Raw genomic sequence first — 20501 nt, 5'->3', positions numbered from 1 at the left:
CATAGGCTACTCCATCGTTCGCCACGTGATGAAAATAGCTTATCCAGAAGCTCACATGCCGCATACAAAGACTTATATGTTAATACAGGTTAATACTGCATGTCAGCTTGGATTTTCTTGTTATTTTCTACAAACAGGTCATGGCTGCACGTTTTCTGAGAGCTGAGAGTTATAACAATGGGTTGAAAGTGTTTGTGCTTCAATGTACAATTGACATTTAGGCGGCTGCTGAAACCACGAGCTGTGCAACTGCAAACCATATCAACAGGCTCTAAATCATGTACTGACAGATGAATAAAGATTCAGGTCACACCACACATGCTCATGTGGACTTGACTTTCTATCTATATAATTCCAATACACATATACTCACATTCCTCAGTAATATGTAGTGTTTTCTTGCAGTGCTTTCATGACTCCAAAAACCTTTGACCTAGTTTTGGTCAGATTTTGGTTTTGTGCATACCTCCTCTAAAAAGTATGCGTGCTCCTGGGCTGAAAGTGCTTTCCAGACAGGCACGTGCACATGTTTCTGCAACGTGATGAAATCTCAGACATGGAACCTACCCCTGTGTGCCCCTCCACCTCCCAGCTGGTCTAAAATGCCTCAGTCCACTTCTCATCTGAGTGCAGAAAGTCTTCGAAGAACAAAATGTACTGGGTATGAAAGCATGGGGTGTTATTTATATTTCTGTGACTGACTGGACTGCACTGTAATAAACAAGATAGGCTACTTCCTCCACCAATAGACTTGTACAAACCTGGCCTCGTTATATAATGTTGAGAGTTCATGATGCCTGACAGTTAAAAGATAGAAGAGATAAAAGAAGTCACAGAACATCCATCCATGTACCATTTCTAGCGAACAAGTTATTCATCAGCAAAATCCGGACAGAAGTTTACACTGTCAGGTAACAGGTTACATTAATGCTTTGCTGTGTACTTCCAGCAATCTTGAGAAAAGGTCACTAAAGCCCGCAACACGTTTAGGTTTTTACGACTGTCCACCCTGCTTGGCCATGTGATACTACTGTACTGTATGTGAGCATGAGGCAGAAATATTTGTACACGGGTGGACACTCATCCAGATAACATACGGTATATTTAGGATCTGGCAACAGCCAAGGGAGATACTATATGGAAGTGTAGGCCCAAAATACAAACACTATCCCAAATAACCACATGAACCTTAGTGTTCATATTCGAGGGTGAACCTTCAGCGAAAATAGCCAATATACGCTATTGTGACTCGCTATTTTCGGCACAGAGATTTGTGTAGAGGAGAAAAATGAGGGGACCAAGTACAGACCTCTGAGGGACCCCGGTCAAGATAGTACTACAGTATATAGGGTTTGGGTTTTAAGTGTACCTTTAGAAAAGACTGAACATTACCATAAGATATTGTGTTTTTATTAAAACATATTTATTAAGAAAATAATGCATACAGGATATTTACAAAGTTATTTACAAGTTCCCCACCATATCCTTTAACAAAATGTTTAAAATGTTAAGTTGTAGAAAATGAAAGGAAACATCAGTATGTGCATTTAAAACAATGTCTTTTAGTCACTTTTTCCTGTTTTCACACAGCATGTATAGTGTGAGTGACTATTTTTGCGTATCTCTGCACTGTAAATCTCAAACATTTCACACTTTCTTACGGAAGAGTAAATATAGTGTACAGTACTAATGAGGAGAGATACAATTCGATGGTAGTGTGACTACCTGTGCCTTAAAAGTCCCAAGCCTGAGGCACGCTGGTGGCTCACCTGGTAAGAGTGCATACCATATAAATAAGGTTCGAGGCTATTTGCTGCAGGCTATCTTCTGCCTTTCCCATTTGTCTATTGTGGTCACTAAAAACAACACGGCTCTCTCTAATGTGGCTTCCATGTGGATTTTGGACTTCATGTGGCCAGTCTATGACATAAGCATATATGACGCATCTACTGTATGACATAAGCACATAGGACGTATGCCATAAGACTCCATATTTGGGCAAGGTTTTGTCCTGATTCCACCACCACTGACTTCCATTAAATGAAAGTTAAATATTTAGAAAACAATAAAACTGTGTGGAGGTACTTCCTTGGCCTACTGCCAGCGTGCACAAGAAATTTGGCGCTGATCTGACTCACAGACAGACCCATTTCTAGACGGCTTGCCTCCTACAGAGCCACAGTTGTAAAAAGTCACAACCCAATGAAAACCTTCACATTCAGCTTAGGAGCGGGTCAGCCTGAGTTGGACAACGTGCTACAAATGCAGCTCTCAGCCAGGACACAGGATTGCATAACATAACGTACACAAGCGATGCCTTGTATGACCTTTCTGATAAGGAGTGCCTTCAAATCCCTGTCACAGATGCCGGTGGCAAGCATTATCAGTCCAGCTAAAAGTTTGCAGTGCTCACCGTGTGATCAGTTCAGGAATATTGATGCTGTGAAATATTGGATTTTGCATATCGCAATACTGTGATATGGCAAAAGTGTTCGATTTTCCTGGTTACTTGTAATCACTTAAGCCTTATTTTATACGTCCACAGTTTTTCAAAAATAGTGGAAAATAACTGCTCTACAAGTTCACAACATGTGAGCTTGTACAGTAAATCGGCTATTTTAGTTATTTTGAAAATATTTGCAAAAATGTTTAAGAAAATGTACATCATTCAGGATTATCGTCACAATACTGATATCGAGGTATATGGTAGGAAATACTGCGATATTGGATTTTGTCCATATCGCCCCCAGCCTAGTTCAGAACAAGTTGAAGGGCGGCCGCCTCTATAGAGAAGAGGTGTTCGTCATCGACCTCGGGGCAGCAGAGCCTCATGAACTCGGCCAGGCGAAGGAGGTACTCGATGTTGTGTCCCGTGTTGCCCCTGCAGATGGCGATCTGGGCGGCGATCTCTGTGTCCGAGGCGGGGCCGAGGTAGATGGGGTTGTCTGAGGTTGCGATGTAGACGAGGGCCAGCAGCTTGCCCTGGCCCTTCTCCCTGGGGATGAACTCCACTTTCTCTGTGAGGTAGCCGCCCAGCACCACCTCTCTCATGTTCAGGTACCCCAGGCACTGATCAATCTGCGAGCCGCTCACCTCGTAAGCCACGCCCCAGGTGCAGGCCTAAACGGTGGGGATAACAGAATAGCAAAGAGCACAACATGTAACTAAATTGTAATGATATATTACATGGGTTTTCAACTGATTATGAACCAGGGACCACCACCCTGACTGAGAATCAACCTGGGGACCACTGTTGTGTTTGGGAGGGGGGATATGGGCGTGGTGTGGAGAAAAGCTTGAAATTAAATAATGACTGTTAAGGCCTTAATTTAATTTGTTAATTCGAGGTGAATTAAATCAAGCCCTTAACAGTCATTATTTAACTGAGATATGCTAGTGGTCCAGAGCTCAGAAAAGATTGAGAACCACTGATCCATTCCTTTCCCATGGTTGCCCCTATTCTGTTCTCTTAACCTTCCATATTCTCATGTTAACTGATTCATTGCAACATATGTATGAGCAAGCACATGCAATTATATGGGCACATTTCCTACTAATGATGACTGAAACAACTCCCATTTCTGTGGAAGTTCTTGACATCCGACTTCCAAGTAACTGACAACATTGATGTGTCATCATACATCATACTGTTTCTCAACTAGTGGTCGATAAAATAAAATATAATACAAATCTTCACTTTCCTACATTACTAAATGCATGGTCAGGGACCACATGCAATACCTTAACGGACCACCAGTGGTCCACGGACCACCAGTTGAAAACCCATGATATATATATTAGACAATTGGACATCGAGTACAGAAACAACTTAAAAAGCAAACTTAACCCATTCAATCCGGGAACGCATCTGTGTCATTTTAGATGTCTTTGGCTATTTAAAAATAGTAGATATACAAGCTCATTGCTACGAGCTTGTAGATCTGCTATTTTTGAAAAATCGTGAAAATGTGTGCAAATCTTAGAATATATATTTTTTAAAGTGAACATTTGTAACTCAAATCTTTGCTTCTGGGGGTCCCTGGAACAAAATATTTTACAAATGTTCGCTTTAAAAATATATATATTCAAAGATTTGCACACAAAATTTTTGAATAGTATTTTTGAAGAGCCAGAAGAAATCTTAAAATGACACAGATGCGTCCCCGGTCTTAACAGGTTAAATATACGCACATCGATTATGGGTGCTGGGCCAATAAGGCCAACATTGAGAAAAGTAGAGCCTGCACGTGACTCCAGCTACATGGTAAAGAATGCCTTTATTTGCAAATAAAGGGCAACGTCAATATTGAACTGAAGAAGAGCCTAGAGGGTTGAAACGTTGTCAAGCTTTTACAAATAAAGTGGTTATTTTCCATGTACAGTAGCTGTAGCCCGGGCTCGACTTTTCTCAATACAGAAACAAATTAAACGATAATACCACTGAACAAAACTTTTGATGTGTTTTGTCCAATCACCGGAGAAAGTTTGCTTTAACCAATGAATGAATGTCATAACAAGGGAACATTCAGTAAAAATAGGTGAACATTCTGCCATTGTGACACGATTGTGAGCTTGTAGATCAGCTATTTTGAGTGAAGAGATTTGATGTAGAGGGGACCCATGGTGGACCCATGAAGTATGGGGTTTAAGTGATTAATGAACATTCCATTCCCTTCTGTCCAGTAGACTTTCCGATATTAATAATACACTTTATTTATAGAGCACTTATGATCTAAACAAAAGTTACAGACTTAAGATAGGAGAGGGATTTACTTTGGACATAAACTGGAAAGGATAGAAAGATGACTGTGGCCGTATCAACTACAAATGAACCCTAGTGTCCCTATATACTGGGGTAAACATTCAGCAAAAACAGCAGAGCTACAAGGGGGGGGCGGGGGGGGGGCGAAAGGTCAGCAAAGATTATAGGGAAAATAAAGCGAACATTTGTAACTCAAATCTTTTCTTCTGGAGGTCCCTGGAACAAAACATTTGACAAATGTTCGCTTTCGAAATATATATATATATTCAAAGATTTGCACAAATTTTTACGATTTTTCAAAAACAGCAGATCTACAAGCTCATAGCGCGGCACTCTGTGCTGCCGACACTACCATTATATAGTATGTTGGATGTAAATCATTCCAGACTGCAATATGTCCCAGTGTAATGTAAACCAGTATATCATAAGATATAACATGGACTGTATAGAGTACATGGAATAAACAGCAACATATTATCATCAAAACAAGGACACACTTACGTCATGATCTTCAACTAGGGTGACAACTCTGGCGGGCTGTAGGGGAGAGAAGCATAAACATGACAGTGTCAGTCGAGTCAGGTGGACCAACATTAGTCAGCACATTGCAGAAGTCTAGATGACAACCGTTTCCATGTATCACACAGTTCTCTGTGAGGTCCATCTACTGTACATGATGGGACCAGACATGCAGCTTGCCATGAAACAGTTGAAATCATGTTGATGAATTAGCCTGACAGAAAATCTGACATCTGAAATCTGAAAAAAAGTTAAATCTCATGATCCAAAATGGATACCAGCTAGGTTGGGTAGACTATAGTAGTAAACAAAAAGTAATACAAAAAAACAGTTTGCTGCACTCCAGTTCATTTTGGCAACGTTCATAGTTACAAAGAAAATGCACACAACTGAACTGATGTATCACCAATTAGCACAGGTTTAGCCAATAACAATCTCCCACAAAGCTTCCATCCTGTATGATGCTGACTTGACATCTATTAAAAGTGTTTCTAGTAGGCAGTAATAGGCCTCCTAGACCAGTGGTTCTCAAAGTGGGGTCCAGGGGGACCATCTGAGTTCCTTGAAGAGGTTCCAAAGGGACCCTCACACGTCTGCAACTCTTGAGAGTGTACAAATGGAACCATTTGTACACTCTCAGGGTCCTTGAAATTAAAATAAGTTTGAGAACCACTGTCCTAGTAGACAACCTTTCTTACACTACATTTGCAAAATACTGCAGCCATCAGAAACACTGTAACAATCAGAGAAGCTTGTAAATTATATTTTCCCACGAGAGTATAAATAACAGGATTCAATACCCTTTCTTTGTCTCCTCGGTGGAAGTCATCCCCGTGCCAAAAGCGTCGTTTATATCCTTTAATACAGCCAATGATGCTCCTTCTGAACTTGAAGTCTGGCTTCCAGACCAGGGAACCATATCCAAATATCCACAGGGTCCTCTCTAGCGTAATGTCCTCCAGTTTCATTGTTAAAGTCTTTAGTCTTTAGTTTATACCAAGAAGTGATCACTGTCCTTTCGATGTCACCAATGATGTTATTTCTATCGTTATATGCATTCCAATGACTTACCAGACCGGACTTAAATAAACGTCTAATGACTCATAGCTCATAGCTCTTTGTAATGTATATAAATAGCTTTAAAAACGCCCTGATTCCGATACAAAATATTGATCGACAGGCCTGTGTTAACTTCTCCTGCTGGTTTTATCTGTTGCAGTTCACACACGTGTGTTTGTTGTTCACAATCAGCAGCATGCGTCAGGACAGGACGTTCCCGACCAATTATATGACAGAAGGGGTTGGCTAAGACGTTCCTATGAACCAATCAGGTTCAATCTGGGAGTAACTTTTCAGAGAAAACACCCGACCCCTCCAAGATGTGAGGACGTTGCCAGCCAATAGCTGACCTGTCACATACCTATAGAGGGGTGGGATTGGTACAATAACAAGTTGGGTCAGATCAAATAACACAAAAACACATGGCATTCAAAAATCCACATTTTCATTGCTGTTGCTGCTGTTGCTTTCTTTCTTTCTTTCTTCTCTTTAATTGTCTTAAAACGATGTCAGGTCACAGCAAAGTGAAAGCGCTTCCTAATGGGCCAGATACAGAAATAGCTAATCCATTGTTGTGTCATGCATTACGTTTAAAGTCTGGCTGATGTGTTCAAGGTTCTTTAGCCTACTGTACATTTTGATATTTTCAAACATTAACTTTAGATCAGGGGTCTTCAACAGGAGGTCTGGGACCCTAGGGGGTCCTCAGATCTGCCAAATCTTTGTGTGGTAGGATGTTTTTCTTTTACATCAACCATTTGAACCCTAGCAACCCTATTCTGAGGGGAACATTAGCCGGAAATAGCAGATCTACAAGCGTTTTGTCAAAGAGGTTTGGTGTAGGAGGGAAGAGGAGCAAATCAAGAACTAAGTATTGAAGGTTTAAGTGGTTAAATTGTCTGAAATGAACAAAACACTGATGATAGTCAATGAAGCCATCTACTCTATGAAATCTATGAAAAAGTTTAATCTGCAACACAATTGTAAACAACGTAGTGGGGGTCCCTGCTTCATCTCTCTCTCAGCTAAGAGGTCCTTGGCCTGAAAAACGTTGAAGACCCCTGCTTTAGAATGAACTCATCACAGTTCTTCAGTGTCAAAAACCAGGTACTGTACGTCCCCCCAATCGTTAGTTATTTTGTACAGTCAGCAGAGAACACAGCCTTCTATTTTTAGGCTTGCAGAAGCCGCCCCTATGGTATCCTAGCATGTCAAGCACAAGCAGTGTGTGGCTAATCAGATTACCTATAAATAGAGACAGTGTAGTTTAGCTGTAGGTTTTCAAAAGCTCATTAAGTGTCCACATTCTAATTGGGTGTGTCTGTAACACCTGATAAACTTGTGTTATGGTCTTGTCACCATGACAGCTTGATTTGTCTGTTTGAAAAACAAACAAAAAAGCAAACAAAAACCCAATTTTAATAATGACATGGCCCTATCAGCATACCTACTGTTGAGTTGACTGTGACCTCATACACGGATTGACCTCACTTATCCTATTGGGGTGAGCCTATCAGTGCGTAGATGTACCCTATATAAATGTTTGTGTATGCCCTTTTCCCTTGTATATGTCCTGATGAAGGTCTGAACAGGCCGAAACGTTGACGAACGCAATAATTAGCAGCATTACCAGTGAGCAGACTCTATTCCTTTTTTTATCCTATCAGCATACTTACCATAATCTAATTAACATTACAATATTCCCAATGATCAAGAAGTCAATTAAGTAAAGAATATTCATACACCTCATGTGTATGATCGACTTGACATGATTCACATTCTTTAAGGATATAGCCGTATATTCATTCAAATCAATTGGTGGCTTTAGGTCTTTTATATTATGAGCTACTTTATTGAAGATAAGAAATTATCTCAAGTCCCTAACATGAGTCTTACTGCCCCCAAGTGTTTATTAAAGACATTGCTTTGCTATTTGTTGAAACACCCAACATACTTGACAGAAATGTAGCCTGGAAACCAGTGCAAAAATGAAAGAAATAGCCCTCTGCAGTCATATTAGTCTGGCCATGCCAGGCTAACAGAAATGCTCTTTGTGTATATCTACAGTTCTTCTCGCTAGTTTGTTGAGCTCAGTCAAAATCATCAAACTGTTATCAAAGATTATAAGAAGTCTTTGAGACAAATGCAGGCTATAGGAAAACATGGTTGATAGTGAATTGTGAATAAGTCAACATTCACAATTAGTTCATGTCCACAAACAGGACGCGTTTCAAAACAATACAAATGCATTGTGTTGAGAAGGTTCAAGGACAGAGTGTGTGTGTGTGTGTGTGTGCGTGCGTGCGTGCGTGCGTGCGTGCGTGCGTGCGTGCGTGCGTGCGTGCGTGCGTGCGTGCGTGCCTGTGTGAGAGAGAGAGCGCGAGAGAGAGAGAGAGAGATAGAGAGAGAGAGCACTTGTGTGTATGCACAGGGGTGTGTGTATGTGTGGCAGGGGTGGGTGGGGTGGTTGCATTAATTTGTATGAGAGAGGCTTTGGCAGTATCAGTGAAAAAAGGGAAGACATATATTATATATCCAAGGCTATTTTAAGTAGCAACTTGATTTGCTATGGTATCTTCCTCTTGAGTCAGAGTATTTGTTGAGGTGGTCCTTTGTGCTGATAGTAACAGAGTAACTTTTCAGTGGAAGGACTCTCCTGGGACCTGTTTGCATGCTCTGGTAAATGAATGAACATACAGTACAGTACATACGTACTGTATGTACATCATTCTCTCACATGGCATGGGGTTGTAGTCCAATGCATTTGTTTATTTTTGTCAATGGTGGAAAGTAACTAAGTACAAGTACTGTACTGAAGAACAATTTGGCCTGAGAGGCAAATAGTATACTTTTACTCCACTACAATTATTTGACAACTTTAGTTACTTACTTTGTAGATTTAGATTATTATTACAAACATACATTCACCACTTCAGCCCTACAGTTACAGTATATACATTTCGGCCATTTGAAAGTAGCCGATCTAAAAGCTCACAATACGTCGCAATGCAACGTATTGTGAGCTTGTAGATCTTCTATTTTCAAAAGATTTTATACATTTGAAAACTTGTGAAATGGGACATTCTGCATAATGAGTACTTTCTTTTTGGTCATGCTGTAAACGGCAAAGATACTTGTCTAATGTGTCTGAAACATTTTGGAACTGGAAATGGACCCGGTGCAAATCGCCCTGGCCCTCCCAAGCAGATAGCCCACTGTACATAACAACAAAAACAATAAGAAACTGCATTCTTACTTAATATGCTGCAAGGGAAAATGTGTTATTGCAGTGAATTAATGAAAGAGCACCAACTGTCAAAGGCTGGCAAAGATTACTGTTGGATTTAGTGTCACATTTGGGAACTCTATCTGAACTACACTATGTTGAGCCTGGTATCTCTGCTATCATGTTGCAGGGGATTTTCCTGATTGTCTTTATTGTACACCATCATCACCCATGAGGCTGGAGATGAAACTGAGCCCATGTCTTGTGTTCTTTTGTGTGTGTGTGTGTGTGTGTGTGTGTGTGTGTGTGTGTGTGTGTGTGTGTGTGTGTGTGTGTGTGTGTGTGTGTGTGTGTGTGTGTGTGTGTGTGTGTGTGTGTGTGTGTGTGTGTGTGTGTTTCATAATGTATGTAAAAGTAGTGTATCGTAAAAGTAAATCAAATCAATCTATAAATAACCGATAAATATAAGATGTAGGTTTGCAAGCAAATTGCTGGGTGGTTCATTTAAGATGATACAATGTGAACGATCATTTCTAATTGTATATTTTGTCATGCAGAGAGTATTATAAGATATTACACATAGTTGCTGTCGGGTAGAAACCTCATTATGTGCAAAACTGTTACTTTTCAGGATTCAAATTCAACAATAGCAAAAAATGGCCAATCTACAAGTGCGATGCAACACGTTTTGAGCGTGTAGATCAGCTATTTTTGCTAATTTTGTGTGACACTGTAGTATGATGAAGTATGGCCTTAATTTACAAAAAAAGAAGGGGAAAAATACAAGTTAAAATATGGAGTTAAGAGGTTTCTGCCCGGCAGCAAGGATATGTATATTATTATTAGATATCATTATTAGATAATAGCCTGGTATGAAAACTTGTCTGTAGCCTACAGTTGAAATCACAGATTGTTCGTCTGGTGCAGATTGCTATGAAAATTACGGGTGTCAAAAAATAACAACCACTCGTCTCTCCAGACAATCTATGAGCAGTCTATTATCAGACAGGCACAGTAAATAGTGTCTGATCCAACTCACATGCTTTATCCAGAGCAGTCCAGTTCTTATGAGTCAGGGTTCCCCAGAGCAGGCTGAAACGTTATAAACATGAATTCCGGCCTATGTCCAAGATTCTCAATGCAAACTGGCAGTGGTGTAAAGTAACTTACTAGGCTACTCAATTTTGGGGTATTTTTACTTAAGTGGACTTTTCTATAAGCTACCTCTACTTCTACTCCACTACATCTCACAGGCAAATAGTGTACTTTTTACTCCACTACAATTATTTGAAAACTTTAGTTACTAGTTGATTTGTAGATTTTGATTATCATTACAAAACATTCATTAACCGCTTCAGCCCTATTTAAACTTTGGCTATTTGAAAATGGCCGATCTACAAGCTCACAACGTTGTGAGCTTGTATATCTTCCATTTTCAAAAGATTTTTATTTATTTGTGAAAATGGGACATTTTGCATAATGAGTACTTTTACTTTTGGTACTGTAAGTACATTTTCATGCCAATACTTTTTCTTGTAACAGTATTTCTATATTGTGGTATTGATTCACGTGCCAATGAGGAGGGCGTATAGCATCTCCATCCTACTCCACCCGTTTAACAACATTACCCACTGACACGTGCCGCCCCAGCCATAGGAGACGGAGTATGTGCATCGTATTGTTTCTTATAAAGAGTATGATGTAATTGTTTAAAGTAGAATTTAGAGAGCAGTTTAGGGTAAAAAAAAGAAAACCACAAAGAATGATTTATATTCACATACAGGTCTTTTTTTTAATATATATCTTTTTGTATGAGCAATTCCCTTTTTTTCTTTTTTTACATTGCTGCCAATTACAGTACTGTCCACTGAATGATTGTGAGCACATTGATTTGATATCCCACTGACACATGCCTGTCATGGCCATAGATATGGATTCGTTAGAACTGCTACAAGGCCATCATACTGAAGCCACTTCCACACCAGCAAGAATAAAACTACCCAGGATAAGATACTGACATCACAAACAACTGGAAGCGTAGTCTGCAGTTTCATTGGGCCCTGACATTAATCGTTGGAGGACCGTTTTGATTTCTTTCCGTTTTTTTAAACGGAAAAAATAGGTGTTGAGTAAAAGGGTCATGCGATGATGGATATATTATCCATGACCACTTAAGCCCTATTTTAGCAAAAATAAGTATAAGTTCACAACACATCACGGTGTGATAAGTTTTTAACTTACAAATCGGCACATTTTGAAAATCTTTGAAGAAGAAACGAAAAGATTTCAGTAAACAGCAAGGTTTTGCAATTCAAGGGCCACCATGAGTCTGCAACACTTCCACTATTGTGACATCAATTGTGAATCCTCGTTATGTTTATTCTAGCACACCAGATGACACACTTCAAATAAAGATTCTAAATGATTTAAACATTTAGCTGAATTAGGATCTCTATTTGACCACTTACACTCAACAATTCAATAAGACCAACAAACAACAGTGTACCAGATATGTATTAATGTTTTTTTCTTCTTCTTAAAAAAAAAAAAAAAAAGCAACACCAACGACATTTAAAAAATAAATTCAACTTTCTGGGGCATAAACTTAAACGCAGATGTACACTTCATACTTCTAATCGTAACATATAAATATACATTATATACAAAATAATCTTATAAAACATAGAAAAAAAGAAAGATCAGTGCTTCATAATATTAAATAACTAATGAAATACTAATCTTACACAAACATTATTGGTTCACTACTTTCAATAGAAGGCGTCCTTGGTACGATAGTCACTTCATGTGTTCTTTGTCTTTAATTATGGGTGATCTTGCATAAGGTAACATGTTGCCTTATCTTGAGTTTCCCCAGTGTTGCACCATATTGCAATAAATTGATTTCTATTTCACGTCCACTTTGCTGTACTGTGCACAGGAATCAAGATGAGGCAGGGCATAATGTTGCTCTGAAACTCATACATAAGGCTTGGTGATCTGGGCTGCATACATTCTTTATCAAAAAGATTACATTTACAAAACTGACATGCCTCAAAAAATCTTCAAAAATGAACCGTTTTCAGTAGTTTAAATCACTTCTTTTTTTTTCTTTCTTTTTTTTTTAGCACAATGCTCATTTTTGCTTGCATAGCGCATAGCCAAGTCACAGAAAATGGAAAAATGCTGGCTCCTTCCACAGGCTTGCTGGCAGTAATTTGATTGGTTGATTGCTGATTATCACAAGAAGGTGGAGTGGAGAGGAGTACATCCAGATAGTCTTCTTCTACTAATCAACATGCTGGCATAAATAATTAGGCCTGTTGCCCTCGAACGACCTTGGGTAGTCCAGATAACAACCTGAATCTAAAAACATTAAAAAGTCGTGTCCAAAAGTCAGACTCACTCGCTTATTATTTCCCACAGTCTTTTCAGTCTTTACATTCTAAGAAGAATTGGTAGCTTGAGTTCTATTGCATTCCAAGAGCACACAGGCTCTATCCAGTTATCAAGTTTTCAAGAGCAGCAAGTTGCATTTAAATAAATCCCAGGCTTTCTACACTTGTAAACAGTCCAGAAGATATCCACTGTACAGAACGACTAATATCTTCCATGTATTATACCTGAAACACAAAGAAAAAAGAAAGAGAGAAAGCTGATTATTGATCTGAACCATCATCACCTCTCAAACAAAAAGGAGGGAAAAAACATTAAGGTCCATAAGTGAATAATTAATTGTAGAGATAGGTAATAAAGACAATCCATTAGATGTTTTACCTCAGTTGCTATGATGCATTCATTTTTCTCTTCTGCTATAACAAACACAGACTGGTACATTGAGTCTCTTGAAGAACATATTGTTGATATTCTGCACTCCGGCCTTTCTCTGTGAAAAACAAATAGACGTTAGTAATACGCACAAAACCATTGCTGTTATCTGTTGTTGACCTAAACACTGTTCATATTGTGATCTTGGTAACCACTTAAACCCTCTATACTGTATTATGTTTTCCCCTCTATACCAAATCTATTCGCCCAAAAAAAAGCAGATCTACAAGGTCACAATGCAACGTGTTGGGATGCATTGTGAGCTCGTAGATCTGCTATTTTCACCGAAGGTTCACCGCCAAAATAGGGTTGCTGGGGTTCATGTAGTTAAAATGTCACACAAAGTCTCTAAAACTCTTCATAACAAGCCTTTCACGTGTACTGCGCTCACCTGTACATTCTATTCAGTGGCATTTTGCCTTCTATTGTCTTTTCACAGTTTTCGTCTTTGTCCACGAGGGACAGTTCATCCTTGTACCCATTGGAGGTTTTGTAGTCCAGGTGGCAATGGTTGACGTGTTTGTGGTTGGACTTTTCCCTGGGACAGTCCACTTCAAGATCTATCTTTTTATTAGTGTTCTTCAGTTCCAGCGTGGAGATGAGGTTCTCCTTCTGGAAGTCCGCCTTGGAGATGTTGTTCATGGTGTCCGTGGCCCGCTCCCTGCTCCTCTGCTTCCTGACGTGACGGAGGACCATGGCCAGCATGCAGAGCAGCACCAGAACCACCACCAGGCCGACACCCATGCTCACGGCCACCCAGCTAAGCCTCTCCCCTGGCACCCAGCTCTTGTTCGGGCTGGGGGTGACGTCCAGAGGCACGTCGTAGGACTGGCACTGGGCTCCGCTGTAGTGCGCCGGGCAGAGGCAGGTCGGCTGGCCTTTAGCTCCGATGACGCAGGTCCCCCCGTGCAGGCAAGGCTGGGCGGCGCAGCGGTCTGTGGGTTTGTCACAGTTGCGGCCGGTGAACCCCGGCAGGCAGGTGCAGGTGTAGTCGTTGATGCGATCCAAGCAGGTGGCCCCGTTGGCACAGGGGTTCATGGCACACTCGTTGATGTTGATCTCACAGCGCAGCCCTCGGAAGCCCGAGCGACAGCTGCAGAATCTGAGGTTACTGAGCACCACGCAGTGTCCACCTGCACAATATACAAACGATTATTATAGCTCACCGTTGATATTATCACACATTGTGTGTTGTGCATATTTATGATACACAGAGAATAATAGATTTACCATTGGTGCATTGCAGCGAGGTGCATTTATCCACTTTCTTCTCACAGTTGAGTCCAGTGAAGCCCGGCATGCACTCGCACATGTAGCTACGCCCGTTGTCTCGCTCTCTGCATATGCCGTTGTGGAAGCAGGGTGTATCCGCCGAGCAGGTCAGCATCCTGTCCTCGCAATGTCTCCCTTCGAACCCATTTGGGCATTCACACCTATAGCCGTCCTCTGAGTTCTGCAGGCAAAGAGATATTAAGACGATCAGCGGGCTCCCAAGCAGGCAACGTTGCTGCTGTACTGTAGCATAGGTACGGTAGAGAGCTCCCCCTCTGTCAGAGTTGCAGTGGTGCAATTAATTCTCTATTCTCCTATTCACAGCGTGAATTCTATTTACAGTAAAGGGTCTGTGAACTGGGTCAGCCAGCGACTCGGCAATCGGTAGCATCCTCCTGGGCTAGCAGATAGACTGAGGCGAAAACAAAAACAGGAAGGCTTGTGTTGTGGGAAAGGAGAGAGAGAGACTTCCGGACTCACCAGGCACTGGCCTCCGTTACGACAGGGCTGGCTGTCACACTCCCTGACCTCCGAGTCGCAGTTGACCCCGGTGAAGCCCGGCAGGCAGGTGCACGTGTAGCTCCCCTGGCCCGTGTTCATGCATGTGGCCCCGTTGAAGCAGGGCTTGTGATGCGTGCAGTAATTCAAATCTGGACACAATTAATGGGGGCGGGATTAAGAATTAGGAATTAGATAGTCTGTACATTATGATTGTACAGACTATCACCTAGTCTGTACATTGTGGTTGTCATATTATATCGTCACTGTCGGGTGGAAACTTCATTATGTCCAAAACTGTTACATTTCAGGATTCAAATTCAAAAATAGCAAAAGTAGCAGATCTACAAGCTCAAGACACGGCGTGAAGAAAGCTTGTGGATCTGCTACATTTGATGCTTTTGTGTGACACTGTAGTATAATCAAGTAGGACATAATTTACGGAAAAACACAAAAAGTTAGAATATGGAGATTGTCTGCCCGACAACAGCGATATCAAGTATTTATCACCATACTGTAGTGATATACTGCACCATAATCATAATTCAGGTTTCATTGTTTTTAGCTCTTTTCATGTGTCAAAGAATCAAAGAGTTGTAATGTAGACTGACCTTGGTCACAGAACAGGCCTCCCCAGCCCTCGTTGCAGGTGCACTGCCACGGCTCCGCACAGGTGCCGTGTTTACAGGACGGGTGGCGTTTACACACGTCACAAAAGGGACCCTGCCAGCCCTCTCTGCATCTGTGTGTCACACACAAACAATGTACCATCACTGTGTGTTCACATACACACAAACATTAGGCCTACCGCTGACCTTCTACCCACTGCAGCAAGAGCAAGACATACAAGTCAGACAGAGACAAGAGAGTGAGTGAGTGAGTGAGTGAGTGAGTGAGTGAGTGAGTGAGTGAGTGAGTGAGTGAGTGAGTGAGTGAATGAGAGAGATGTATATGTAGTAATAATAATAAGGGTAATAATAATAATAATATCAACTTGCAAACTCACTTGCACTCTCCTGGTAATGTGCAATTTCCATTCCTTTCACTGCACCCCTCAAGGCAAATGGCTGCAAAACAGAAGGACAATTCAAAGATTTGTCAGTAAAGCTGCCCTGCAAGTCTCATATAAGCTGCCAATTTGTTATAATAAGCTCCTAATTTGGCATTTGTCAACGCCCTGCCTCACAAAATAAAAAACCTGTTACCTGGCCCATTTCAATAGAAGCTCTAATTTGCTGCGCCTGTTTTTGCCCTGTATGTGACATTGATTTTGCATGGTTACAAGGCCAGAGTTAAACGGCTGGTTAGTCTGCAGCAGATGCTTGCTCTCCAAAGTGGACAGCTGCCCCATTGTTCTGGGCGGGCAGTTCGGACCCTGTGTGCAGCTGCTGCCCTCCCACTGCAACAATAGAGCCCGCAATTTAGCGGCGCGTGGCGGACGATAATGCCGCGATTAACCCGACGCGTGCCGTGCTGCTCTCAGACCCGACGCCCCGGATTAGGTTGACCCGCATGCACGCGCCTTAGCGCACACAGGCTCAATGCAGAGGAGAGAGAGGGGGACAGTCGTCTCTAAAATGCATCAGATATAATTCAAAGGGTGTTCAGGCTATATGTCCAAATTCAAGTGTGCTATTAATAGGCCCGCTTTATGCGTCGTTTAAAATAATTATAGCCTATACACTAATCAGAAGGTTATTACATAGGCCAGTGGTTCTAAAAGTGGGGTGCAGGGACCCTCAGGGTTCCTTGAAGGGGTTCCAAATGGACCCTTACAGGTCTGTAACTCTGAGAGTGTACAAATGGAACCAAATGGACCCTCACGGGTCCATTTGGTTCCATTTGTACCCTCTCGGAGTTATGGGGGTCCTTGAAATTAGAAAGTTTGAGAACCACTGACATAGGCTATACTGTAGCTGTGTAGCTTTGTGCATTTCAACAAAATAACCAAGACCATATTTCAGGGAGGGGGGAAAAAAAACCTCAGTTTAACTTGTGACCTTTTTATCAGAAACAAAGAAAAAAAAGCGACCATATGGCATCTTTTTCCTCAGGTTGCTTACGTTCTTGGCAGTATTGTCCCTTCCATCCCGGAAGACAGGCTACCTGCCCGTCAGGCTGGCAGGTGTAGTGGCCAAAACGGTCGTCCCTTGGAGCGCATATTTTGGAACAAGTGTCCCCGTAGTAATGTTCACTGCAGATGAAGCGGTATGAGTACCTGAGCTCCGTCCAAGTGCCGCTCTGCTCATCCTGGGACCACGAGGGTCCGATGCCCAACTTTCTCTGGATGGAAAAAGAACTGATCAACGAGTCAGGGTTGGAGGAGGAGGTATCTGCGAAAATGGAATATATAACACATCATTAAGCACAGTGGTGTAAAGTAACTAAGTACATTTACTCAAGCACTGTAGGGCTACTTATTTCCAATTTTCAATACTTTGACTTCTACTCCATTACATCTCAGAGGCAAATAGCTCACATGGGTTGCTATGCATTGTGAGCTTGTAGATCTGCTATTTTCAAAAGATTTTTATGCATTTGAAAACATGCGAAACGGGACATTCTGCATAATGAGTACTTTCTACTTTTGGTACTTACTTTAAGTACATTTTGATACCAGTACTTTTACTCAAGTTTAACTAGAGTATTTCTACATTGCAGTATTGATACTTTTACTTAAGTAGAAAATGAGTGCTTCCACAACTGCAATTAAGTACCAGGTGGATAAACCAAAGCTCCACAGGCCTAATTCTCATGCGTTTTGACAGTCCAACAAGCTATTCATTCAGAGAATCAATTAACAATAGCCATACAATATATTGAAATATCCTCTTCCTTTATGACAACAAAACGTCTGAACCATTATTTGCAGTGTAAATGGACGAACAAAGAGGTGTAAAATACAGGAAGAGGCCAGTCATATGCTTTTGGCAAGAGCCTCATATTCTCACAACTCTGTACACTTTCCCACACCGAAAATAAACCAAGGGAAGTGACATTGTGTTGGAGATGTGATTGAAAAGAAAAGCTTTACACGCAACAAATCCCAAACAATGCTATAACCCCAAATGCAAATGAAATGATAAGAAATACAAATAAAAATAAGTCTACTAAATACCAGGCTATATTAATACATATATAAGGATTATTATATTGTATTATTAATAATAACTATGTCCCAAGCTAAAGTGCATGTCTCCCTCTAGTGGTAATAACATATATAGTCCTCACCTCCAGGTAGATCCAACGCAGAATTCCAGGCTTCAATAACTAATGAAAACGCGCCCTATGGAGGAACATTTAATACAAAAAATAATTACTCCAAGTCAACAAACATATAAAATAGCCTAAACTAGTATAAAGTTAAGAAGCATTTTTGGTTTAATTAATTAGCCTGGCTGAATTTCATGAATAAAACAATTAATCAAAAAAGAAATTCCATAAATTATGTTTAAGAAATAGTGAAAATAGCCGATCTACAAGCTCACAAGGCGGCTTGAAGCGTCATGTTGTGAGCTTAATTGTAGGTCTGTATTTTCACTAGTTTGAGTACCGGGCAAACGCTTCTAATTTCTCTTTTTTGGGAACCACTGCTTTAGGCAAGCAACAACACCTAGGGACTAGGGAGGCGTTCAGGTGCTCCCTCTTACCGGCCAGGTGAAGTTGAGCGGCAGACGCAGCCTGCCGCCTTCAGTGATGCTGAAGGAGTCTGTGGTACCCAGGACAGGTGTGATGGCCCTGCCGAAGATGCAGTGGCCAGGAGACACCACCGTCTGGAAGTTCTTCAGGCACACCTGGAAGAAGGTCCTGCAGCCTGATGCAGAGCTGCTGCTGCATGCCAGTCCATTGGCCAGCAAACCTCTGCTATTGTGGAAATGATGAAGGTCTAATTCGAACACACCTGATCCCTGAACCTGCAAAGAACAACATTTAATTCAATTTTATTTTGTGTTACTATTTTATTTATTTTATTAATATTATTGTTTTTTTTTTGGTATCCCATTAAGACACATTAAGCACTAGTTCTCACACTTTCAAGATTTTAAAGAAAAAAGAAAAATAGCAGATCTACAAGCTGGCAGTGCAGCACGAAGTGAGGCACTGTGAGCGTGTAGATCTGCTATTTTTGCATAGCCAATGGGTTATTTATTTTGTATCCGTTATTGCAAAAAAAGTAAAAATAAATAAAAATTGTCATAGCTACCTGAGTAGATAATGTTATAATAATTGCGAGGATATAGGTGAACCAAAAGGCCATTCTTTAGAGCTTGTGTGCGTATCCTTGGAAAAACAAGTTGTCCGTCCAGTCCACCACAAACAAACGCTCCTATTCCACAGTGGCGATGATGGTGAAACGTTGAAAAAAGCAAAAAATAATAAATATAATCCTTCTTCGTAACCCTGTGTGTATTAAAGGACAAGATCCAGCAGCTCCAAAAAAACAACAATCCAAAAACGAAAGTTTAAGAAAACCAAAAAAACAACAACCTTGTTATCCAAACGATATGATGAGGTTTTACACAAATATAAGTAGTATATTTTTATTTAATAATATCCACAGATGACTCATTCGTCTGTCTTTTTTAAGTTGTCCATCCATCGTGCCGGTTGAGTGTTTTTGTTTGGTGTGGAGATGCAAGCCTTGAGCTTCTTCTTCAATCATGCAGAAGAAATGAAAAAAACACACACACCCAGGATCTTGTGCAGAGAGCGTTTTGCACGTGTGCGTGCGTGCGTATGTGTGTGTGTGTGTGTGTATGCTTCAGTTAATGTGGAGCATCATCACCATCCTACTGATTCTCCTCAATGAAGGATGTTTGACGTCGCTCCCACTTTATATAGGCTACTTGAGTCTGGTGTCATTAGAGACACTGTCAATCATTAAACCCCGCCCACTCTGCAGCTCCGAGAGAGACGCAACTCTCTCTCCACCACCGTCCTCCTCCTGGCGTGTCTTTTTTAGCCTCGAGCCCTCGACTGATCTTAAATTAAAACACTCTCGTCAATTTGTCTGTTTATTTATTTGTATTTATTTAAGAAATATTCGTATGTCCTCCACAGGCCAGCTCTGTAGGCTGACACTGTGCTTACTTAGCCTCTACTTCCATCTGGTCTGTGTGTCTTTGGAGCGCTAGATGCGCCCTTGTGTTTGGAGCGCGTCTGACCTAGCCCTGGTCCAGAGTGTGTAAAACGCTCGCCCCAAAACACAGTCACCCCGGGCCAGGCGAATCCGGCAACCTCGGAACGGTCGCCATCTCATCTGGTATTCCTAAACGTAACCTCAGTAAACAATCCTTAAACAATCTAACCGTATTCCTAAACGTAACCTCAGTAAAACTA

General features: G+C 41.1%; 2 protein-coding genes across 2 annotated transcripts; both read right to left on the bottom strand.

The window, feature by feature from the left end:
- Positions 1–1474: 1474 nt before the first annotated feature.
- On the bottom strand, positions 1475–6387 carry LOC311036494 (glutathione-specific gamma-glutamylcyclotransferase 1-like). Its single transcript, XM_084045207.1, has 3 exons — positions 6082–6387; positions 5264–5299; positions 1475–3120 (listed from the first exon to the last, which is right to left on the bottom strand). Exons 1-3 carry the CDS (start codon positions 6247–6249, stop codon positions 2752–2754), a joined length of 573 nt encoding a protein of 190 aa, XP_083901333.1. The 5' UTR covers positions 6250–6387; the 3' UTR covers positions 1475–2751.
- A 4962-nt stretch (positions 6388–11349) lies between these two features.
- On the bottom strand, positions 11350–19953 carry LOC311035929 (delta-like protein 4). The gene is made up of 11 exons (XM_084044433.1): positions 19366–19953; positions 18812–19075; positions 18393–18447; positions 17225–17494; positions 16168–16228; positions 15773–15903; positions 15144–15313; positions 14622–14844; positions 13783–14524; positions 13341–13449; positions 11350–13186 (listed from the first exon to the last, which is right to left on the bottom strand). Exons 1-11 carry the CDS (start codon positions 19417–19419, stop codon positions 13181–13183), a joined length of 2085 nt encoding a protein of 694 aa, XP_083900559.1. The 5' UTR covers positions 19420–19953; the 3' UTR covers positions 11350–13180.
- Positions 19954–20501: the final 548 nt, after the last annotated feature.

Source organism: Gymnoscopelus microlampas, assembly GCF_963454915.1.
Source record: "Gymnoscopelus microlampas genome assembly, chromosome: 20".
Taxonomy (NCBI): Eukaryota; Metazoa; Chordata; class Actinopteri; order Myctophiformes; family Myctophidae; genus Gymnoscopelus; species Gymnoscopelus microlampas.
Note: the sequence above shows the minus strand (reverse complement) of the source record. Positions and strands in the feature narration are given on the sequence as shown.

Bases quoted from the DNA above. Each gene is read 5' to 3' on its own strand.
- LOC311035929 (XM_084044433.1), bottom strand. From the start codon at position 19,419: ATGGCCTTTTGGTTCACCTATATCCTCGCAATTATTATAACATTATCT. The intron at 16,229-17,224 runs GTAAGCAACCTG...TCTGTTTTGCAG, and splicing joins GGGACAATACTGCCAAGAAC to CCATTTGCCTTGAGGGGTGC. The intron at 14,845-15,143 runs GTGAGTCCGGAA...CTTTGCCTGCAG, and splicing joins GTAACGGAGGCCAGTGCCTG to AACTCAGAGGACGGCTATAG.
- LOC311036494 (XM_084045207.1), bottom strand. From the start codon at position 6,249: ATGAAACTGGAGGACATTACGCTAGAGAGGACCCTGTGGATATTTGGA. The intron at 5,300-6,081 runs GTATTGAATCCT...TCTCCCCTACAG, and splicing joins ACCGAGGAGACAAAGAAAGG to CCCGCCAGAGTTGTCACCCT. The intron at 3,121-5,263 runs GTAAGTGTGTCC...CCCACCGTTTAG, and splicing joins CCCTAGTTGAAGATCATGAC to GCCTGCACCTGGGGCGTGGC.